The sequence below is a fragment of the Hordeum vulgare genome, chromosome 3H (genome assembly GCF_904849725.1).
Source record: "Hordeum vulgare subsp. vulgare chromosome 3H, MorexV3_pseudomolecules_assembly, whole genome shotgun sequence".
Lineage (NCBI taxonomy): Eukaryota > Viridiplantae > Streptophyta > Magnoliopsida > Poales > Poaceae > Hordeum > Hordeum vulgare.
The window spans coordinates 591,660,043-591,683,427 of record NC_058520.1 but is presented as its reverse complement, the minus strand read 5'-3'; the positions used below and the strand labels follow the sequence as shown (position 1 = coordinate 591,683,427).

General features: G+C 44.6%; 2 protein-coding genes across 2 annotated transcripts; one reads left to right on the top strand and one right to left on the bottom strand.

The window, feature by feature from the left end:
* The first annotated feature begins 16,060 nt into the window (after positions 1–16,060).
* Positions 16,061–17,693, top strand: LOC123445428 (leucine-rich repeat protein 1-like). The gene is made up of 7 exons (XM_045122415.1): positions 16,061–16,170; positions 16,258–16,390; positions 16,699–16,770; positions 16,849–16,992; positions 17,096–17,248; positions 17,364–17,416; positions 17,518–17,693. The coding sequence occupies exons 1-7, from the start codon at positions 16,089–16,091 to the stop codon at positions 17,547–17,549; spliced, it is 669 nt and encodes a 222-aa protein (XP_044978350.1). The 5' UTR covers positions 16,061–16,088; the 3' UTR covers positions 17,550–17,693.
* Positions 17,694–17,961: 268 nt separating this feature from the next.
* Positions 17,962–21,190, bottom strand: LOC123445427 (eukaryotic peptide chain release factor subunit 1-1-like). Its single transcript, XM_045122414.1, has 3 exons — positions 21,092–21,190; positions 18,452–19,911; positions 17,962–18,344 (listed from the first exon to the last, which is right to left on the bottom strand). Exon 2 carries the CDS (start codon positions 19,878–19,880, stop codon positions 18,570–18,572), a length of 1,311 nt encoding a protein of 436 aa, XP_044978349.1. The 5' UTR covers positions 19,881–19,911; positions 21,092–21,190; the 3' UTR covers positions 17,962–18,344; positions 18,452–18,569.
* Between the last annotated feature and the right edge of the window lie 2,195 nt (positions 21,191–23,385).

The window sequence follows — 23,385 nt, the reverse complement described above, 5'->3', positions numbered from 1 at the left end:
CCCATGTATGTGTGGCCTTCACCACCCAAACTTTCGATGCTTGCTACAACAAACTCTTTGCAGCCGTGAACAAAGGGGGAAAGATTTCTTAACAAGGAATTTCATTGAGAAGCACAAGTCGGCACGCGCTCATGGTGATGGAGGTAGGCGATATGGTGACATGACAAGCAACTTGGTTGAATGTTTCAACAACGTGTTCAAGGGTGCTCGTTCGTTACCGGTGACTGCAATAGTGGAGTATACCTTCTTCAAACTTAATGAGTACTTTCACACGCATTTGGAAGGTACTTCCAAATGGATAGGTGAGAAAATGGATTATCCGGACAAGGTTGATGAATGGCTTCAGTTACAAGCAAGCAAGTCTTTGCAACAACAAATTATCAATTCGACAGAACTGAAATGAAATATCAATTCGGCGAGCCAGGTGGCACAACACGAGATGGTCATTCATATGGTGGTGCCGCATTTGAGGTGCACCTCAAGACATGATGGTGCTTGTGTGATAGGCCTAGTAAGTATCATTGGCCATGCTGTCATTTGATAACAGCGGCGAAGGCAGCACACATATCAGTTTGCAATGGAAAAATCATGCAGATGCAAGAGTTCCATGTGGAAGATAATAGGTTGACATGGGCGCCTTGGTTTCACCCTTTCTTAGACCAGTCACACTGGCTTGAGTATCATGGCACCCATATTAATCCAGACCCTCTCTCAAAGGTGGAGACCAAGGGTAGAAGCAGAACTAAGAGGTTCAAGGGTGATATGGATGACCTTGCTGGATACACTGGCATGAATCAATTTGGTAGCGGTCCTTTCATAGAGGCTCGTGATACTATCAATTGTGGGGGCTGTGATGAAGGGCGACACAATGCACGGACATGCAAGAAAAGTAAAACGTCGAAGGGGGCATTCCTAGCAGTAGTCGTCAAGAAAGGACAAGCCGCGGAGGAGGATCTGGTGGTGAACGATGGGGGAAGAGGTGATGGTGGTGGTCGAAGAGGAAGGACAAGTGTTAGAGGTGGTGGTGGTCGTCGTACAGGAAGTACAAGTGCTAGAGGTGGTGGTGGTCGTCGTCGTCGTATAGGAAGGAGAGGTGCTAGAGGTGGTGGTGGTCGTAGAGGAAGCACAAGTATTAGAGGTGGTGCTCATCGTAGAGGGCACGATGCTAATGGATCAGCATTCGGTTATTTGCTTAATCTAGATGGTTGATAGAAGAAGAATGGTATATTATGTGTTCATACAAGTCATATTGTTGGAATTATGCCCTAGAGGCAATAATAAATGTATAGTTATTATTATAATTCCTGTATCAAGATAATAGTTTATTATCCATGCTACAATTGTATTGAATGAAGACTCATTTACATGTGTGGATACATAGACAAAATACCATCCCTAGCATGCCTCTAGTTGGCTAGCCAGTTGATCGATGATAGTCAGTGTCTTCTGATTATGAACAAGGTGTTGTTGCTTGATAACTGGATCACGTCATTGGGAGAATCACGTGATGGACTAAGACCCAAACTAATAGACGTAGCATGTTGATCGTGTCATTTTGTTGCTACTGTTTTCTGCGTGTCAAGTATTTATTCCTATGACCATGAGATCATATAACTCACTGACACCGGAGGAATGCTTTGTGTGTATCAAACGTCGCAACGTAACTGGGTGACTATAAAGATGCTCTACAGGTATCTCCGAAGGTGTTAGTTGAGTTAGTATGGATCAAGACTGGGATTTGTCACTCCGTATGACGGAGAGGTATCTCGGGGCCCACTCGGTAATACAACATCACACACAAGCCTTGCAAGCAATGTAACTTAGTGTAAGTTGCGGGATCTTGTATTACGGAACGAGTAAAGAGACTTGCCGGTAAACGAGATTGAAATAGGTATGCGGATACTGACGATCGAATCTCGGGCAAGTAACATACCGAAGGACAAAGGGAATGACATACGGGATTATACGAATCCTTGGCACTGAGGTTCAAACGATAAGATCTTCATAGAATATGTAGGATCCAATATGGGCATTCAGGTCCCGCTATTGGATATTGACCGAGGAGTCTCTCGGTTCATGTCTACATAGTTCTCGAACCGCAGGGTCTGCACACTTAAGGTTCGACGTTTTTTTATGCGTATTTGAGTTATATGGTTGGTTACCGAATGTTGTTCGGAGTCCCGGATGAGATCACGGACGTCACGAGGGTTTCCGGAATGGTCCGGAAACGAAGATTGATATATAGGATGACCTCATTTGATTACCGGAAGGTTTTCGGAGTTACCGGGAATGTACCGGGAATGACGAATGGGTTCCGGGAGTTCACCGGGGGGAGGCAACCCACCCCGGAGAAGCCCATAGGCTTTGGGGAGACACACCAGCCCTTAGTGGGCTGGTGGGACAGCCCCAAGGGGGCCTATGCGCCAAGAATAAGAAATCAAAGGAAAAGAAAAAAAAAAGAGGGAGGAAGTGGGAAGGGAGGGGGACTCCTCCCACCAAACCAAGTCCAACTCGGTTTGGGGGGAGTCCTCCCCCCCTTGGCTCGGCCGACTCCTTGGGGGTCCTTGGACCCCAAGGCAAGGTCCCCCCTCCCTCCTCCTATATATATGGAGCAATTAGGGCTGATTTGAGACGACTTTCTCACGGCTGCCCGACCACATACCTCCATAGTTTTTCCTCTAGATCGCGTTTCTGCGGAGCTCGGGCGGAGCCCTGTTGAGACAAGATCATCACCAACCTCCGGAGCGTCGTCACGCTGCCGGAGAACTCTTCTACCTCTCCGTCTCTCTTGCTGGATCAAGAAGGCCGAGATCATCGTCGAGTTGTACGTGTGCTGAACGCGGAGGTGCCGTCCGTTTGGTACTAGATCGTGGGACTGATCGCGGGATTGTTCGCGGGGCGGATCGAGGGACGTGAGGACGTTCCACTACATCAACCGTGTTCTCTAACGCTTCTGTTGTACGATCTACAAGGGTACGTAGATCACTCATCCCCTCTCGTAGATGGACATCACCATGATAGGTCTTCGTGCGCGTAGGAAAATTTTTGTTTCCCATGCGACGTTCCCCAACAGTGGTATCAGAGCTAGGTTCATGCGTAGATGTCTTCTCGAGTAGAACACAAAAGTTTTTGCGGGCGGTGATGTGCGTTTTGCTGCCCTCCTTAGTCTTTTCTTGATTCCTCGGTATTGTTGGATTGAAGCGGCTTGGACCGACATTACTCGTACGCTTACGAGAGACTGGTTTCATCGTTACGAGTAACCCCCTTTGCTCAAAGATGACTGGCAAGTGACGGTTTCTCCAACTTTAGTTGAATCGGATTTGACCGAGGAGGTCCTTGGATGAGGTTAAATAGAAACTCATATATCTCCGTTGTGGTGTTTGCGCAAGTAAGATGCGATCCTACTAGATACCCTTGGTCACCACGTAAAACATGCAACAACAAAATTAGAGGACGTCTAACTTGTTTTTGCAGGGTATGATTGTGATGTGATATGGCCAACGATGTGATGTGATATATTGGATGTATGAGATGATCATGTTGTAATAGAAATATCGACTTGCACGTCGATGGTACGGCAACCGGCAGGAGCCATAGGGTTGTCTTTATACTAACATATGTGCTTGCAGATGCGTTTACTATTTTGCTAGGATGTAGTTTTAGTAGTAATAGCATAAGTAGCACGACAACCCTGATGGCAACACGTTGATGGATGATCATGGTGTGGCGCCGGTGACAAGAAGATCGTGCCGGTGCTTTGGTGATGGAGATCAAGAAGCACGTGATGATGGCCATATCATGTCACTTATGAATTGCATGTGATGTTAATCCTTTTATGCACCTTATTTTGCTTAGAACGACGGTAGCATTATGAGGTGATCTCTCACTAAAATTTCAAGACGAAATTGTGTTCTCCCCGACTGTGCACCGTTGCTACAGTTCGTCGTTTCGAGACACCACGTGATGATCGGGTGTGATAGACTCAACGTTCACATGCAACAGGTGCAAAACAGTTGCGCACGCGGAACACTCGGGTTAAGCTTGACGAGCCTAGCATGTGCAGACATGGCCTCGGAACACATGAGACCGAAAGGTCGATCATGAATCATATAGTTGATATGATTAGCATAGGGATGCTTACCACTGAAACTATACTCAACTCACGTGATGATCGGACTTGGGATAGTGTAAGTGGATCATGAACCACTCAAATGACTAGAGAGATGTACTTTTTGAGTGGGAGTTTAGCATATAATTTGATTAAGTTAAACTCTAATTATCTTGAACATAGTCTAAGTCCACTTCGAATATATTTGTGTTGTAGATCATGGCTCACGCGAGTGTCATCCTGAATTTTAATACGTTCCTAGAGAAAGCTAAGTTGAAAGATGATGGAAGCAACTTTGTAGACTGGGCTCGTAATCTTAAGCTAATCTTACAAGCTGGGAAGAAGGATTATGTCCTTAATGTTGCGCTAGGAGATGAACCACCCGCTACGGCTGATCAGGATGTTAAGAACGCTTGGTTAGCGCGTAAGGAGGACTACTCAATAGTTCAATGTGCAGTCTTGTATGGCTTAGAACCGGGACTTCAACGTCGCTTTGAGCGTCATGGACCATTTGAGATGTTCCAGGAGTTGAAGTTTATCTTTCAGAAGAACGCCCGGATCGAGAGGTATGAGACCTCCGATAAATTCTATGCTTGCAAGATGGAGGAAAACTCATCTGTCAGTGAACATGTGCTCAAAATGTCTGGGTACTCAAACCGTCTGGCTGAGCTGGGGATTGAACTCCCACAAGAGGCTATCACTGACAGAATCCTTCAATCACTGCCGCCAAGCTATAAAGGCTTTGTGTTGAACTACAACATGCAAGGGATGAACAAGTCTCCCGGCGAGTTGTTTGCGATGCTGAAAGTCGCAGAGTCTGAACTCCGTAAAGAGCATCAAGTGTTGATGGTGAGCAAGACCACTAGTTTCAAGAGAAACGGCAAAGGCAAGAAGGGCAATTCGAAGAAGAGCGGCAAGCCTGTTGCCAATCCGTCGAAGAAACCCAAGGCTGGACCTAAGCCTGAAACAGAGTGCTTCTATTGCAAGGGTATGGGTCACTGGAAGCGCAATTACCCCAAGTATCTGGCAGATAAGAAGGCGGGCAAAGAAAAATCAGGTATATTTGATATACATGTTATTGATGTGTACTTAACCGGCTCTCGTAGTAATGCCTGGGTATTCGATACCGGTTCTGTTGCTCACATTTGCAACTTGAAACAGGAACTGCGGAATAGACGAAGGCTGGCGAAAGACGAAGTGACGATGCGCGTAGGAAATGGTTCCAAGGTTGATGCAATCGCCGTCGGCACAGTGTCACTTCAGCTACCATCGGGATTAGTGATGAACTTAAATCATTGTTATTTAGTGCCTGCGTTGAGCATGAACATTATATCTGGATCTTGTTTATTGCGAGACGGTTACTCTTTTAAGTCTGAGAATAATGGTTGTTCTATTTCTATGAGTAACATCTTTTATGGTCATGCACCGAATGTGAGAGGATTGCTCATATTGAATCTTGATAGCGATACGCATATACATAACATTGAGACCAAAAGAGTTAGAGTAAACAATGATAGCGCCATATTTTTGTGGCACTACCGCTTGGGTCATATTGGTGTAAAGCGCATGAAGAAACTCCATGCTGATGGACTTTTGGAGTCACTTGACTTTGATTCACTTGACACGTGCGAACCATGCCACATGGGCAAGATGACTAAGACTCCGTTCTCCGGAACAATGGAGCGTGCAAGTGACTTGTTGGAAATCATACATACCGATGTGTGTGGTCCAATGAGCGTAGAGGCACGCGGCGGATATCGTTATTTCCTCACCTTCACCGACGATTTAAGTAGATATGGTTATGTCTACTTGATGAAGCACAAGTCTGAAACATTTGAAAAGTTCAAGCAATTTCAGAGTGAAGTGGAAAATCATCGTAACAAGAAGATCAAATTCCTACGGTCTGATCGTGGGGGTGAATATCTGAGTTTCGAGTTTGGTGCTCACTTAAGAGAATGTGCAATTGTTTCGCAGTTAACACCGCCTGGAACACCACAGCGTAATGGTGTGTCCGAACGTCGTAATCGTACTTTGTTAGAGATGGTGCGATCTATGATGTCTCTTACTGATTTGTCGTTATCATTTTGGGGTTATGCATTAGAAACAGCTGCATTCACTTTAAATAGGGCACCATCAAAATCCGTTGAGACGACACCATACGAACTGTGGTATGGCAAAAGGCCAAAGTTGTCGTTTCTTAAAGTTTGGGGATGTGATGCTTATGTCAAAAAGCTTCAGCCTGAAAAGCTGGAACCCAAAGCGGAAAAATGCGTCTTCATAGGTTACCCAAAAGAGACAGTTGGGAACACCTTCTATCTCAAATCCGAGGGCAAAGTGTTTGTTGCTAAGAACGGAACTTTTCTCGAGAAGGAGTTTCTCTCGAGAGAATTGAATGGGAGGAAGATAGAACTTGACGAGGTTGTCGAACCTCTCATCCCTCTGGATGGTGGCGCAGGGCAAGGGGAAACCTCTGTCGTTGCAACGCCGGTTGAGGAGGAAGTTAATGATGATGATCATGAAACCCCAGTTCAAGTTTCTGTTGAACCACGCAGGTCGACGAGATCACGCGCTGCTCCAGAGTGGTACGGTAATCCCGTCTTATCAATCATGTTGTTAGACAACAATGAACCTGCAAATTATGAAGAAGCAATGGTGGGCCCAGATTCCAACAAATGGCTAGAAGCCATGAAATCCGAGATAGGATCCATGTATGAGAACAAAGTGTGGACTTTGGAGATACTACCTGAGGACCGCAAGGCTATTCAAAACAAATGGATCTTTAAGAAGAAGACGGACGCTGACGGTAATGTGACCGTTTATAAAGCTCGACTTGTGGCAAAGGGTTTTTCACAAGTTCCAGGAGTTGACTACGATGAGACCTTCTCACCCGTAGCGATGCTTAAGTCCGTCAGAATCATGTTAGCAATAGCTGCATTTTTCGATTATGAAATCTGGCAGATGGATGTCAAAAAGGCGTTCCTTAACGGTTTCCTTAAGGAAGAGTTGTATATGATGCAACCCGAAGGTTTTGTCGATCCTAAAATGCTGACAAAGTATGCAAGCTCCAGCGATCCATTTATGGACTGGTGCAAGCATCTCGGAGTTGGAACAAACGCTTTGATGAGGTGATCAAAGCATTTGGGTATATACAAGTGGTTGGAGAATCTTGTATTTACAAGAAAGTGAGTGGGAGCTCTGTGGCGTTTCTAATATTATATGTGGATGACATATTACTGATTGGAAACAACGTAGAGCTTTTGGAGAGCATAAAAGGTTACTTGAATAAAAGTTTCTCTATGAAGGACCTAGGAGAAGCTGCTTACATTCTAGGCATTAAGATCTATAGGGATAGATCAAAACGCCTGATAGGACTTTCACAAAGCACATACCTTGATAAAGTTTTGAAGAGGTTCAAAATGGAACAGTCCAAGAAAGGGTTCTTGGCAGTTTTACAAGGTACAAGATTGAGTAAGACTCAGTGCCCAGCAACTGATGAAGATAGAGAGCATATGCGCTCCGTCCCCTATGCTTCAGCCATATGTTCTATCATGTATGCGATGCTGTGCACTAGACCGGATGTTAGCCTGGCCATAAGTATGGCAGGTAGGTTCCAGAGTAATCCAGGAGTGGATCACTGGACAGCGGTCAAGAATATCCTGAAGTACCTGAAAAGGACTAAGGAGATGTTTCTCGTGTATGGAGGTGACGAAGAGCTCGTCGTAAAAGGTTACGTCGATGCAAGCTTTGACACAGATACGAACGACTCTAAGTCGCAAACCGGATACGTATTTATTCTTAATGGGGGTGCAGTAAGCTGGTGCAGTTCCAAGCAAAGCGTCGTAGCAGATTCTACATGTGAAGCAGAGTACATGGCTGCCTCGGAGGCGGCTAAGGAGGGTGTCTGGATGAAGCAGTTCATGACGGATCTTGGAGTGGTGCCAAGTGCACTGGATCCAATAACCTTGTTCTGTGACAACACTGGTGCCATTGCCCTAGCAAAGGAACCAAGGTTTCACAAGAAGACCAGACACATCAAACGACGCTTCAACCTCATCCGCGACTACGTCGAGAAGGAGGACGTAAATATATGCAAGGTGCACACGGATCTGAATGTAGCAGACCCGCTGACTAAGCCTCTTCCACGGCCAAAACATGATCGACACCAGAAGTGTATGGGTGTTAGATTTATTACAATGTAATTCACATGGTGATGTGAAGGCTAGATTATTGACTCTAGTGCAAGTGGGAGACTGTTGGAATTATGCCCTAGAGGCAATAATAAATGTATAGTTATTATTACAATTCCTGTATCAAGATAATAGTTTATTATCCATGCTATAATTGTATTGAATGAAGACTCATTTACATGTGTGGATACATAGACAAAATACCATCCCTAGCATGCCTCTAGTTGGCTAGCCAGTTGATCGATGATAGTCAGTGTCTTCTGATTATGAACAAGGTGTTGTTGCTTGATAACTGGATCACGTCATTGGGAGAATCACGTGATGGACTAAGACCCAAACTAATAGACGTAGCATGTTGATCGTGTCATTTTGTTGCTACTGTTTTCTGCGTGTCAAGTATTTATTCCTATGACCATGAGATCATATAACTCACTGACACCGGAGGAATGCTTTGTGTGTATCAAACGTCGCAACGTAACTGGGTGACTATAAAGATGCTCTACAGGTATCTCCGAAGGTGTTAGTTGAGTTAGTATGGATCAAGACTGGGATTTGTCACTCCGTATGACGGAGAGGTATCTCGGGGCCCACTCGGTAATACAACATCACACACAAGCCTTGCAAGCAATGTAACTTAGTGTAAGTTGCGGGATCTTGTATTATGGAACGAGTAAAGAGACTTGCCGGTAAACGAGATTGAAATAGGTATGCGGATACTGACGATCGAATCTCGGGCAAGTAACATACCGAAGGACAAAGGGAATGACATACGGGATTATACGAATCCTTGGCACTGAGGTTCAAACGATAAGATCTTCGTAGAATATGTAGGATCCAATATGGGCATCCAGGTCCCGCTATTGGATATTGACCGAGGAGTCTCTCGGTTCATGTCTACATAGTTCTCGAACCCGCAGGGTGTGCACACTTAAGGTTCGACGTTGTTTTATGCGTATTTGAGTTATATGGTTGGTTACCGAATGTTGTTCGGAGTCCCGGATGAGATCACGGACGTCACGAGGGTTTCTGGAATGGTCCGGAAACGAAGATTGATATATAGGATGACCTCATTTGATTACCGGAAGGTTTTCAGAGTTACCGGGAATGTACCGGGAATGACGAATGGGTTCCGGGAGTTCACCGGGGGGAGGCAACCCACCCCGGGGAAGCCCATAGGCTTTGGAGAGACACACCAGCCCTTAGTGGGCTGGTGGGACAGCCCCAAGGGGGCCTATGCGCCAAGAATAAGAAATCAAAGGAAAAGAAAAAAAAAGAGGGAGGAAGTGGGAAGGGAGGGGGACTCCTCCCACCAAACCAAGTCCAACTCGGTTTGGGGGGAGTCCTCCCCCCCTTGGCTCGGCCGACTCCTTGGGGGTCCTTGGACCCCAAGGCAAGGTCCCCCCTCCCTCCTCCTATATATATGGAGCAATTAGGGCTGATTTGAGACGACTTTCTCACGGCTGCCCGACCACATACCTCCATAGTTTTTCCTCTAGATCGCGTTTCTGCAGAGCTCGGGCGGAGCCCTGTTGAGACAAGATCATAACCAACCTCCGGAGCGCCGTCACGCTGCCGGAGAACTCTTCTACCTCTCCGTCTCTCTTGCCGGATCAAGAAGGCCGAGATCATCGTCGAGATGTACGTGTGCTGAACGCGGAGGTGCCGTCCGTTCGGTACTAGATCGTGGGACTGATCGCGGGATTGTTCGCGGGGCGGATCGAGGGACGTGAGGACGTTCCACTACATCAACCGCGTTCTCTAATGCTTCTGCTGTACGATCTACAAGGGTACGTAGATCACTCATCCCCTCTCGTAGATGGACATCACCATGATAGGTCTTCGTGCGCGTAGGAAATTTTTTGTTTCTCATGCGACGTTCCCCAACACATATGATTTCTTGTTTTATTGTATTTACACATTTAGTTTGTTTTTGTATTTTGCTAACAATTATTCATTTTGTAGGCATGGTTTCATCCGGTTCCATGACGAGGCCGCCGTGCGCCGACTGCGAGGACGTGCCGAAAACGTGGAGAGAGGCCGAGTTGGACAAGATCAAGGAGAAGGATGTGCCCACACCACCATGTTGGTGTGGTGATGTTTGCAAGGTAAAGGTGTCCACTGATCGTCAAAAGTCATGGAGAGAAGGTAGAAGATTTTTCGTGTGTCCCAACTATGCACATGATCGTGCGCGCCAACTAACGCATATGACGTACCACCGGTATGTTAGATGTGACATCCAAATAATTTCAATTTGTTTGAACTCATATTACTAATTCAAACATGTCTTTTATGTAGCCGCCTCAACATCTTTGCAAGTACTTCACTTGGATAGATCACGAAGTACCAGGATGTATCCAAGAGGACCAATATCGAGATTGCATGTGGAGGCAACGCCTTTTCGAGGAATCCTTAGCACGTGTGGAGGAGAGGGGGCGTCATGAGAAGGAGAAGAAGGGGCACAAGAAGCGTGAGGAGGATAGGAAGCGCAAAGAGAAGGAGGCTTGCCAAGAAGAGAGGGCAAGAAAGCTTGCAAGGGCTAGTGATGCACATGAGGGGACATGACACGCGACAAGAAGGGAAAATGGCCCCATACTATTCAGTAGATAGGGGGTTCATGGAAATGGCATCGATGATGGACTTTCCTCTTGTGTGTGATGAACTTTTCATATTATTCGAGACCTCTTGTGTGTGATGAACGTTTCGTTGTCGAGACTATGTATGTGAACCAAGTGTGTAATGAATTTGCTGTTGTCGAAACTATGTATGTGAATCAAGTGTGTGATGAACTTATTTTTGTAGTAACTATGTATGTCATTCGAGACTTATCAGAGCGTGTGATGAACTTCTCATTGTACTAACTATCTGTGTTTATTCTTAACTAGAGAGCAGTTTCTCTGTTACCTCTTATGTTGGAAGAATTCAAATGGACAAGGGTTGTTTAATTGCATTGTTACAAGAAACCGAGTTGGTATGTAGAGCATGTTTGCGTAAATTGAGGCTCTTTAATGCTTATGTGATTTGGACTAAGTATGCTTATGTCATTTACTATTTGTGTAATTTGAGACTGTGTAATGCTTATGTGATTTGAACGAAGGATGCTTATGTCATTTACTATTTGTGTCATTTGAGACTGTAATTTTTATGTAATGTTTATGTTTGATCTAAATATGGTTTGGTTAATTATGCATAAATTTAAAAAATATGCCAAGAACCACACGCCATGGTGCTTGGTGTTTGGTTGCCTTGTTCAAACTAGACACCATGGTCCTTCGCGTTTGGTTTCCCTGTTCAGACTGTAACATATGAAATCATATCTACCTCATAGCAATTTCATAAATTCTTGACATCAAAGCAATTTCATAGCAAGTTCACAAATTAAAGATAACATAAAAAGTTCACTTCACTTTACTTCCCGACAAGTTCACTTTACTTCACGAGAGGTTCACGAATTCAAGATAACATAAGAAGTTCATTACACGACAAGTTCATACAAATTTAACAAGCATACGACAAGTTCTCGTAAACATATGAAGTGGCACTCAAGAACTACGAAGGACCTTTCTTGCTCACTTCCTTATTCCTCTCTTCGTGGCTTTTCCCTTTCTTTTAGGCACTTCCTCTTCCTCTTCCTCTTCATCCTCTTCCTTGCTAGACTCCTCCTCTTCTCTAGTCATCCCATTAGGCAAAACCTTATGAGGATACTCCAAACTATTTAACCTAGTATTCCATTTCTTCTTTATCGGCACACGTGGTGTAGGTTGTGATGGCTCTGGAGCATCAATATCGTACTTATGCTCTTGTGCCTGCTCCTCTTGTGTTTGCTCCTCTTCTTGTATGCCCTCCTCTGTATCATCGTTGCGGAGATGATGATGTCTAGCTATGGACGAGCGGCTAGTACCAGATGTAAACATGTCCACGGACTTAGTACCGTGGCAAGAAAGCATAGCTGCCATCTTGTGGAACCTTGTCCTAAACTTCTCCAACAACACAACAAAATATGTTAGAAGCAAATAACTAATCCATTAAGATAAGTATTTGTAAGGATGGCCATACCTCCATCGTGGTCCTAAAGTTCTCTCGAATAATCCACCTCCTTGGGGATGACTGAGTGCTATATTGGCATCGTTCACGCACATAAGCAACTCTCTGTCCTGCAATTCATTAACACAACAAACATTCATATTTAAAAAATACAAGGTAATACAAGTTAGTTCATTCACTTACAAATTCGTCATGCATTGGTGCGTAGTCAACTTGACTCCTTCCGGTCTCTCTCACAGACATGTTGAAGGCATGACAACCTTCTGCAGTTGACGGGTCTTCCGACACCAACACGGACCACTCCTCCTCACTCCAACCGGGCTTAAGCTTCAACACTGTTGTGCTGCCCATACCACACAAGATACTTTTGGTATGCTGAATCATTATGGGGTCTATTCTCTGACTCTAGTTGCGTCTCTCTCTGATTGTTCCTTCGACTAAACCTACAAACGATGCACGTTTTAAACCATTGACAAACATAGACTTTCACAATGCTCGAGTACAAATCTCATAGACATTTTTGCTCACCGATGCAGATATGTGATTGCCTCCTTGTTCTCCTCAATTTGAATACCTTGTCTTTTCCAAAATTGTGTGGCAACACAGGTCTACAAAGTGCCATCAGACAGCATAAAAGCATATCATTGGACACCTCGCAAGACAAAGATGATTATCACGTGTGCACATCTAGTTGAGGTCGGACTGACTATCATTCACATAATGCCGCTAGAAAACATACAATAGGAGGACCTCAGATGTTAGGTACACATTTCGGTCGTCAGTGCATCTGTATCTCAATTAGCTGAAATGTTGGTACCTGTTCAGTAGTTAAGGTGTCCAGCTCATTCATATGAGAGCTTCCTGTATAAACAGACACCTGATCCCAACAATGTGCAATCGTGGGGCTCCGATATGGATCTTTATCATGAAGCCCTTCATGCTAATTGGGGTTTGGCTTATCGGAGTTCTTTACCACGGCTGTCCAAGCGGCTACCGCTCCCACATCCACACGGATAGGCTCCACACCAACCGGGACAATGAAGATGTGTCTTTTATCCTCGTTGACGTCTGGTCCAACTGCAATTAAACATACATGTCAGCAATGTGTGGCGCATGGAAAATGAAAGATAAATGTCTGCAGATAGCTCTTACCTGACGATACAAGTATGCTAGTGCTGCTGAACCCCAGCTATACTGAGTATCCCACTCCCTGAGTAGCTCCAAATACATCCAGAGGGATGAATTCCCGGTTGCGTCTGAGAAGACTACTTTGGTTAGTACATACCAAAGATAGGCCTGACCATACTGTTACACAACCATTTCATTGGCATCGGGGCACAGATTTTTTACTCCTCTGACTTCTATTAGCCAGGAATGCTTCACTTTACAACTATCATCCTTGCTTGGCACAGGAGGAGGGGCTGAATACCAATTAAAGCACCAACTCGAGCTCGCCAGTTAACAGCGCTAACATGACCCGTAACAGCAAAGCCGTTAATAGGAAGGCCGATTATCATGGCCATGTCCTCTAGGGTCATCGTTGTCTCCCCATGGGGAAGGTGCAAAGAGTGTGTCTCGGGCCTCTAACGATCCGTAAGTGCGGTGAGCGCCGCATGGTTCACCGGTGGTGTGGGTCGCTTGAATTGCAACACAAAGGGGAGAAGACCCAATGTGACAATGTATGGCTCTTACCGCACGTCCTACGGAAAGTCATTCACACCATGACCCCTCATGCGCATAGCTATTATAGGCTGCAAACAATGTGAGCTTCATATCAGTACAAGAAAACACATGAAAAAGACGAATAATTGATAAGTCTCACTTCTTACCTTCTGATTCTCAATTGCATGAGCATGATGCTCTCTATCGAACACATCGATTAACCCGTCATGCCAAGGGCCATCATCATCCACCATCCTACCCAAAATCACATCATGATCTTTAAATACATTGACAATATATGCAATATTTCATCATATGAAACATCTCTCTAAAACATTCCTATTGACAAAATTTGCAAACACATATTATCTGAAGTACACAAACAAATCTCTTTAACAACGAATTCATCACACAACCATCATATTTCATCATCTATTTTGTAAAAAAAATATGACAACAATATGTCCATCTACATATTGAACGAAACAAAATATAATTGCATACATATTAAATAACACATCATCTACTACATACAAATCATCTATATCATCTAACAACTACAGAAAAACTCCTAGATATAATAAATCATCTACTAATCTAACATCAATCAATCTTGCATAATGCTCTAAAAATAAGATGTTCTATCAAAAAAAAATTGGAGGGATTGGGGGAGAATACCTCAAGGATGCTTCGGGGGCTTAGATCCACTGAGTTGATTGGAGGATGGAGTAGATCAAGGGGGGTGTTGGTGTGAGGGGGAAGAGGGGTGAGAGAGAGAGCGCCATGATCTATTTCGGTTTGCAGGAGGAAGAAGATGGGGCGGCTGGGCTCGGCCCACGTGCTGGCTCACTTACTAGGACCAGACACCAGGGTCCCTGGCGTCTGGCCCTTTGCCACGTTAGCGAGTCAACGGGCCAGCCGGTCGTGCGAGCCCCGTACCCCTAGTGTATCCAGTGCAACCGAGGCGTTAGGGATGTTGGCATCATCAAAAGAGGTCAGATTCGGAAAAAAAAAATTGAATGTGAGGTCAATTCGGAAATTTCTTAGCCCAAAAGGTCAAAAAAAATTGTCCGCTAAGGGACATGCATTTGTGTTGTGTTGTGAGACAAGTCAGTGAGTGAGTGTGCTCTATGTTTCTCTCTTTTCTCATGCTACAAGTAGAAGTAGACCAACCCATGGTCTCTCCCTCTTCACTAATTAGCTACGCGAGAGTAAACCCTGTGCACCAGAATTTCAGTGATAGGATACCAAGAATCCCCAAATTAACACATAATATCAAGAATACAAAAATCGTCTCTTCCACATATATACTAAGTTTCTGACAGCAATATCTGGGCGCATGCCTGCACCATGGGAAGCTACTACTTTTGAGTTGCATTGACATCAAGTAGTCAGCAGTGTCTTCTATCACACAAAAGTTAACCTAAGGATAAGCATTGACCACATCACAACACAGATGGCAATTGCTTTCACTACAAAGTTGATAATTGACTCGTGTATTAGGACCAAGACAGAGCAACCGAACTCATTTTGCTGATGTGGCCCCGTGAAATCTGCCACTACAGAAGGCCGAGAAGAAAGCATGCGTGTGCGAGAAGAATGCTTCAGAGGTCAAAATTGGCATCGAGGATTAATCACATTCAAAGCTCTAGACTTGACTTGCAACAGTAACAAAATATGAGTAGTTGCTGGTTTAAAATATGAGCAGTTCTTTTTGTTCTTGAACACATGTATGATGAATCCCTGATCTAAACTTCCAGATATTGTTGAAGTATCAAATTTTAGTGTTTTGCTGACGCAAATAACATGAGTCATCCACTCAAAAACAAAAAAACATGAGACATATGACCGTTTGCTACAAATTAAGTTCCTTCCCCGTCACGGTGAATCTCCCAGCCAGTCTACGAATCTTCCGGGAATTCAGCTGGCCTTTACAGGCTTCGCATAAGAGCACAAGATAAGCCAGTCAATAGAGGAAAGTTGAAAGCTTCCGACTGCCCAATGGAGTTGTTGCATATAAGGACCCGTACACCCTCTCCTCTATCAGTTCAGTATACCGAGCCCAATACACCTCAGGTTTCCTTCCAGCAATGGCAGCTCAGACTGGAGCAGCGCTCCTCCTCACCAGCCTCCTCATTACTCTTGCAACCATCGCCAGCAGCAACACTGAAGGTACACACAGCACATGCTAACTAATTTGCTACTCTGCTCAAAAGGTTTGGTGATGCTGACTAACACACAATTTGTTGGCATCCGAAGGCGACATCCTTTACGCGCAAAGGCAGGCGTGGAATGACCCCAACGGCGTGCTCCAGAGCTGGGATCCGACCCTTGTTGATCCCTGCTTTTGGTTTCATGTCTGCTGCAACGGCGACAAGTCCGTCACCCGAGTGTATATATGCCACCCTCTTGTTCTTCTTTTCTCTTCCTTGTTCTGAACTGAATGCCGAAACCGGTTTGATCATACTCCCTCCGTTCCTAAATACAAGTCTTTTTAGAGGTTTCATTAGGGGACTACATACAAATGTATATAGACATACTTAAGAGTGTAGATTCACTCATTTTGCTTCGTATGTAGTCTCCTAGTGAAATCTTTAAAAAGACTTATATTTAGGAACGGAGGGGGTAGTTCTTTTCGACATTCAGAACCATCTAACCTGGACAAAAGTTACAGTGCCTGAGTTCTTCCTCACTGTGCAGGGATTTGGGGAATGCAGGCATCTCAGGCCCCCTGATTCCTGAACTGGGACAACTGAAGAACCTTCGGTACCTGTAAGCACTACTGCAACTTGCTGCAGAGTGGAGACCTGTCAAAATTACATCCAAAGTATGACCTTCTCATCTTCACAGGGAGCTGTATGAGAACAAGTTGAGTGGACCAATACCAGCTACCCTGGGAAACCTGAGGAGACTGGTCAGTCTTGATCTTTACAGCAACCATCTCACCGGCATAATACCGGCCTCGCTCGGGAACATCGGGACACTGTGTTTCCTGTATGATGAGTCTTGCTGCAACAAGCTCTTTTTTAAGATATTGAGATGCTGAAATGCCGATTCTCTCCGGCGGCTAAAGACAATGTCTTGGTGTCTGCCTCAGGAGGGTGCATCGGAACAGACTGGCAGGAGGCATACCGGCGTCGTTGGGCCGCCTGACGAAGCTTCTCAGGCTGGAGCTTCAGGAGAACATGCTGACCGGCACGGTGCCGCTGGAGGTCCTGTCTCTTGTTTTTGTGGGGGATTTGACTAAGCTGTGAGTAGTACCAGTACATACATAGAATTTGTTTTACTCACCACCAATTGCATTTACTTTATTCCTTCCTTCCCCGGTGATCTCCGGTTGACCCAATAATTTTTACTTCACGCAGAAATGTTTCGAAAAACAGTCTCACCGGCACTATCAGATCATCTAAACAAAGAGGTAGGGATGCATTTTATTCGTATATTTATCTGAGATGTATGTCTATCTAGAGGTTTGGTGCTTTGTGCTCAGAAGAATTTTGAAATTGGCATCATTTGCAGTGGCTACGATCATCCAGGACACGCTAAAGTGAATATTACAATCTGGGCAGCAGGGCAAACTGAACTATTGTAAGAATAAAATTGAATGGTTTTCCATTCTGAAACTGCTGGCAGCAGCCTGAGCTTTTGTAGACCTCTGTTACGTTCAGAGTCCATGGCTAACATACGTTTCAATAATAAATATAGAACATTAAAAAAAGAAGAAAAGGAGAAAGTTGTGGTTGAGTCCATTATTGTTATGGATAGCAACTTCGAAATAAAAATAATGAATTCTTGACAGAAAACAATCAGATACCACATCGTGATTCATCAATCTCAAACAAAAACTAGTTCTGAAGCTCAGCAAAAGATCTTGAGCATGCAGGTTAATCGTCGACAACAACCAAGGATGGTAAGCGAAACGCAAAGCACTCAGCGGCGACGATGAGCAAATGTACAGGAAAATCAACAAACATGTGCATATAATGCATACGTTTATTTCATTCAAATATGGTGACACGCAGACACAGCAGCGTCTATATCCAATAGCAGGTTCAAATGTAGTGGTAGCATCACAACTTTGGTGCAGAGAAATAAAGGATAGCTGCAGCTGCAGCAACAATGACCCACAAACTTGACAGACAAGTTCAAGACTAACACAGATGACACGGACAATAGCTTATAGCTATGATTTATTCTTCCTAAATAATAATGATGGTGCTAAATAGGACAGTCTTCTGATAGAGATCAGAAATGCAGCCTTCCTCCATATCACGCCGACAAGACTTCATGCTTCATCGCACGGTAATGGTGATCACCCCTGTTCTCAAGTCTTGCTCTTCATCCCCCTAAATTAACAATATCGAATCAATCATTAGCAAAGGGAACACAATACAAGCATACCTTTTGTTTATATATAAGAGTAGAAGAGGAGCTGGCATAATCGGGTACAAACCTTAAGTTGTTTTCCTCGATGAGCTTGTGGATGCCTCGGCCTCCTGCCGCGGCGCGTTCCGGTTCCGGGCCAGCACAGGCTCCTCCCGGACCGGATTCACTGGAGTTTCAATTGATTGCTATTCAAAGTCTTCATCATACTCCTCGTCAGACACATCCTCGTAAGCATTCACCTCAACCTGGTAGCGAAGGATCCCCCCTATCCCACCAAAGCCCCTGCAGAACTGAGATCCTTCCTGCGACTTATTCGTGATGAACTCCAGTGTGCAACCAAACTGCCGATAGTTTTCGGCAAACCACTCCAGTAGCGAGGTGTTCTCAACCACCTCCAGGTCTGCAGCTGTTGCCTTATCTTTGAAGTTGCTCTGATCTGCCTCCTGTGCCTTGTTGAAGTGCTTCACCGCAGTTTCTCCAGTGGCAGAATTCTTCAGGATGTACCGGTTGATGTCAAGATTTTCCCACACAATCAGTGTCTCCACTGCACCCATTTCAAGGGCAGCCATGGTGTCATCCACACCAAAAACATACTTGCCAGTGTCTTGGCTTATCTCCTCAAAGTACTTTCCGATGAGCTTCTTTTCTTGGATGAACTTGACATTGGAAAGGACTTCAGCAGATATCTCAATGGCCTGGTTGAAGCCATTCTCTCCACCATAGGAAACATCAACCACCTTGAGTATCTTGGTTGCCAAGCGCTGATCAAACATGTCAGATTGACTCAACTCAGTCTTGAAGTCAGCAGAACCAGCTAAAATGAGCCCAGAAACATTTGGCTGACTGGTGGCAGGATTGATGAAGAATTGTGTCGCGAGCTCGGCTGTCTTGCGCACATAGTTGTGGCGTTTCTCCATGCGCAGGCGGGCAAAGCGAAGTGCTGACTGGCCTCCTCTGCCATGCTTCTTTGGGAGATCAACAGAGAACTTGTGAAGAACCTCTCTAGTGTTGCCACTCAGTGTTCCAAAAAGTGTTCCATTACCATCCATGACAATGAAGCCAAACTTATCATCAGACTCAAGCAGCTCATTCAGTGCCTCAGTGTGGAACTTGTTGTCACAGAGATACAGGGAAGCATTAATTGGTCTGAATGGCTCGAAGTCAAAGGTGACTTTCTTTTCTTTACCCTCATCAGTCACGATGGTTCCAGTATAAAGCACCAATCCATTGGGGGGAACACGATTGTACAGCTTCAACCTTTGCTGAGCAGAGGTAATAGCGGCCAAGACAGACTGCCTGTTGACCCTGCTCTTGATGTTTGAGGCAGTTCCATACTCATCACCCAACATTTTGGTTACTCGTGAGACCTGATCACGAGGCGGCATGATCAGCGATATCATGCTTGTCCCATTTCCACGGGCAGCATCAAGTCCTTTAATCAGCTTCTTAACTTTCCAGATCTCAATGTTTTTGTCATTATCATGACCGTCAGCCATCTTGGTTGTGTTCCCACACCTCTGCCTTCACCTACATGATAGAACATCAAAAGTAATTATATAAATGCTAATAGGAGCTTTCTAGAAAGCTATGTGCATAATCAAATATAAACATGGCAAAATTGACTAAAGAATAAACAGCTTCAGGCCAAAAAAAGATAACAATTACAATGGCACTGAATATGTTCTTTAATAGGGCATATAGCAGATGGATCAGAGACGGGGATGTATATACAAAAACAGAGAGACCTGGCATATGTTAGGACAAACAACCACAACCTGAAATAAGACTGTAAAAGACAGCGTGTACACTTGGATTTACGGCTCTACACGTGTATGTACAAATAGCAGAGCTGATGATCGTAAGATCCTACAGACCCAGCACTCAAGCGCAAAGCAAAGCTAGTAGTAGTAGTAACCACTAAATCTAAACGTATAAGACGTTCAGAGGGGTGATACTAGCAGCTGCATAATGATTCGAAAAGATCTTGCAAACAATTGCACTTAACCCATCATCTCGCATGTTCCCATTGAAATACCAGCGCAGACAAGTCGTAAATAATCCAACTCCTCCCGCAAAACCAACCTTGATCAAATCAAAGAATCCAGGACCCCTCTCCGGCATTAATACCCAACGAAATACTAAAACAGGGGAGGGTAGCACAGGACGGATGCCTGCTCAGCCAGTTAAAACAGTGTGCTGCCACAGTTGATTTGGCCATCCTAATGTCCTACAGACCCAGCGCTCAATCAAATGCGCAACAAGCAGCGTTCATACGGGTGGTGGTACACTGGAACCGAAAACTTTCAAACATGAACCGGACAGACAGAGGCCGCGCACCGAACCCGTCACCTTGCGCGCCTCTGAATCTCTACTCGACGAATTTCGGGGGAGAAATCGTAGGCAATGTAAGTGTAACCGCTTGCAGCGAAATCGACCCACGTACGCTCCAATCCTAACAAGAGCAACAGCAAGAAAACAGGGGAGGGAGGGGCGACGGCGGATCGGCGCGGCGATCAGATCGGGCACTCGGCACGCCGACCAACGGCGGCACGGGCGCGACGATGGCACTCGCGGTCGGACGGGCGGGCGTGGTCGAGCCGGCACGCAGCAGGAAACTCGGCGGCGGCGGCGGCGGCGGCGGGTGAAAAAAAAAACATGGTACGTACGTACGTGCGCTTGATCGAGAGAGGGGGGCGGGCGCGGTTACCTCGGTCGGCGCCCGGCGGCAGGTGGGGCGGCGCTAGGGTTTGGGCGGAAGAATCTGGGCGGCGGTGGCGGAGGAGAAATCGGTGGGCGGGCGGGCGGGGGGATCGTGTGGACTCGAGGAGGAGGAGACACCTGACCCGACCTCGGACGACGCCTGGCCCCCAACGGAACCGAACCGGGACGGGACGGGCTCTGCGGCGCGCGATCGGGATCGGACGGCGGGCGCGCAGGGAGCGTGGTCCGCGCGTTTCTTCTGGAACGTTTTTCTTTTCTCTTGTCTTCGCTTCCGGAACGTTGCTGTGGGGTGTTTTTCTTTTTTCCTTTCTTTATGGGGGCGTGGGAGGTATATAAATATTCCTTGCTTTTGTTTGACGCGGGGAAGGAAGGGCGGCCGCTTTGCTCTGCTCTGCTCTGCTCGAACCTTCTCTTTTGTTTTTCTTCTTAAAGCTATCGATGTTTTATTTTATTATTACTCCCTCTCTTTCTAACTAGGCGCTATCGATCAACCGACTGATTTCTCATGAAATATAAATCAGTCGGGTCCCGAGCCCAGGGCCAGGCCGGCAGAATCCGGGGCCCTGTGCGGAACGAAAAAATGAGGCCCTATCTCACAAAAATATGAACTAACGAGCAATTATAATGTATATATGTCTTGCAGAAAAAATTATAATGTATATAATATAATATCTTACATAAAAATTGGACATATAAAAAGTCATACATATGCAACTCCCGATTGCTATTTATTTGAACATCCTCATTCTTGCGGTATTCTTTGAAATAAAATCTTCAATGATATCCTCGTAATCAATCTTCTCCAAGACTTCACTCTCAAGTGCTATTGTGGCCAAATCATTGAGTCTTTGTTGTGTCATAGTAGTACGCATATAGGACTTTAATAGTTTTAATTTAGAAAAACTTCTTTCTGCCAATGCAACTGTCACAGGAATGGTCAACAGAACTCTATATGCAATACTTGCATTGGGAAAACAATCATGCCTCTTTAAAAAATTCAGAATTTCAACAGGTCCGATATTTTCTTTTGGCATGAAATTTTGAAGAGACTTCAACTCAACAAATAGCTCATTGGCATCAATATCAGATTGTTTATCCTTCGTAAGGGAAGCCTCAAGATTAACACAAGAAGATTTCAAACTATCCTTATCCAATGAACGCAATGTTTCAGAGGTAAATAAGAAACCAAATATTTTCTGATAACCTTCATATTGCTCAAATCTCCTTGTGAGTGAGGAAATTGCTTGATCAACAACACGTATGAAATAGTTGACTCTAAATGATTCCTGTGCAGACTGTGGGGCAATATTTGTGTCATCTGGGTTCTCATCAAACTGTTTCTTTCTTTTAATTTTTCTTCTTTTACGAAATGTTGCATCAATATTCATCTCAAGTGCAATTTCTTTGGCTATCTGCAATGCTTCTAAAAAACCAGTTTCTCTGTACCCCTCAAAGAAAGAAATAAGCCCTTTCACTTTCTCAATTGCAACATCAATAAGCATATCCTTTGTTTGCAAGTTCTTGCTTACTAAATTAATAGCAGACAATACCTCATACAAATGACTATTGCCACGATAAATTCATACTCTCCAAGTTCATTGTTTGCCAAACCTAGAGCCTCACTGTTTGCCTTTGGATCACTATCAATTTCAGATACCTGAAATTAAAATAAAGTTCATAAATGTTATGGTTGGACTAGTCAAAGTCTCAATAAATTACATCATTAACAATATGAACATATTGGTTACCTGAAGTAGAGCCTCGCGAATGTCTGAACATTGAAATCTAATTGGTTTAACACTTTCAACACGACTCTCCCAACGCGTAGCTGACACAGACTTGAGAGTCAATCCTGATATGTTTTCTTTCAAAATATGTCATTTCTTAGTAGAATTTGCAAAAATTGTATAGATGCATTGGATGATCCCAAAAAAGTCTTTTGCTCTACCACAAGTCTTGACCATATCAGAAAGTGTTAAATTAAGGCTATGACAACCACAAGCAGAATAAAAAGCTCTAGGATTTACATCCAAAAGTTTTCTTTGTACCCCTTGATGCGTACCTTTCATATTTGATCCATTATCATAACCTTGTCCTCGCACATCATTTATATCAAGATCAAGAAGTTTTAGCTCATTCTGTAGCACCTCAAAAAGTCCTTGGCCAGTTGTATCATTTACATCAAGAAATCCTAGAAAAGACTCTTCTATGCAAACTTGACTTGAAGATGAATCCACATATCTTATAATTAAAGACATTTGCTCTTGGTGACTTGCATCA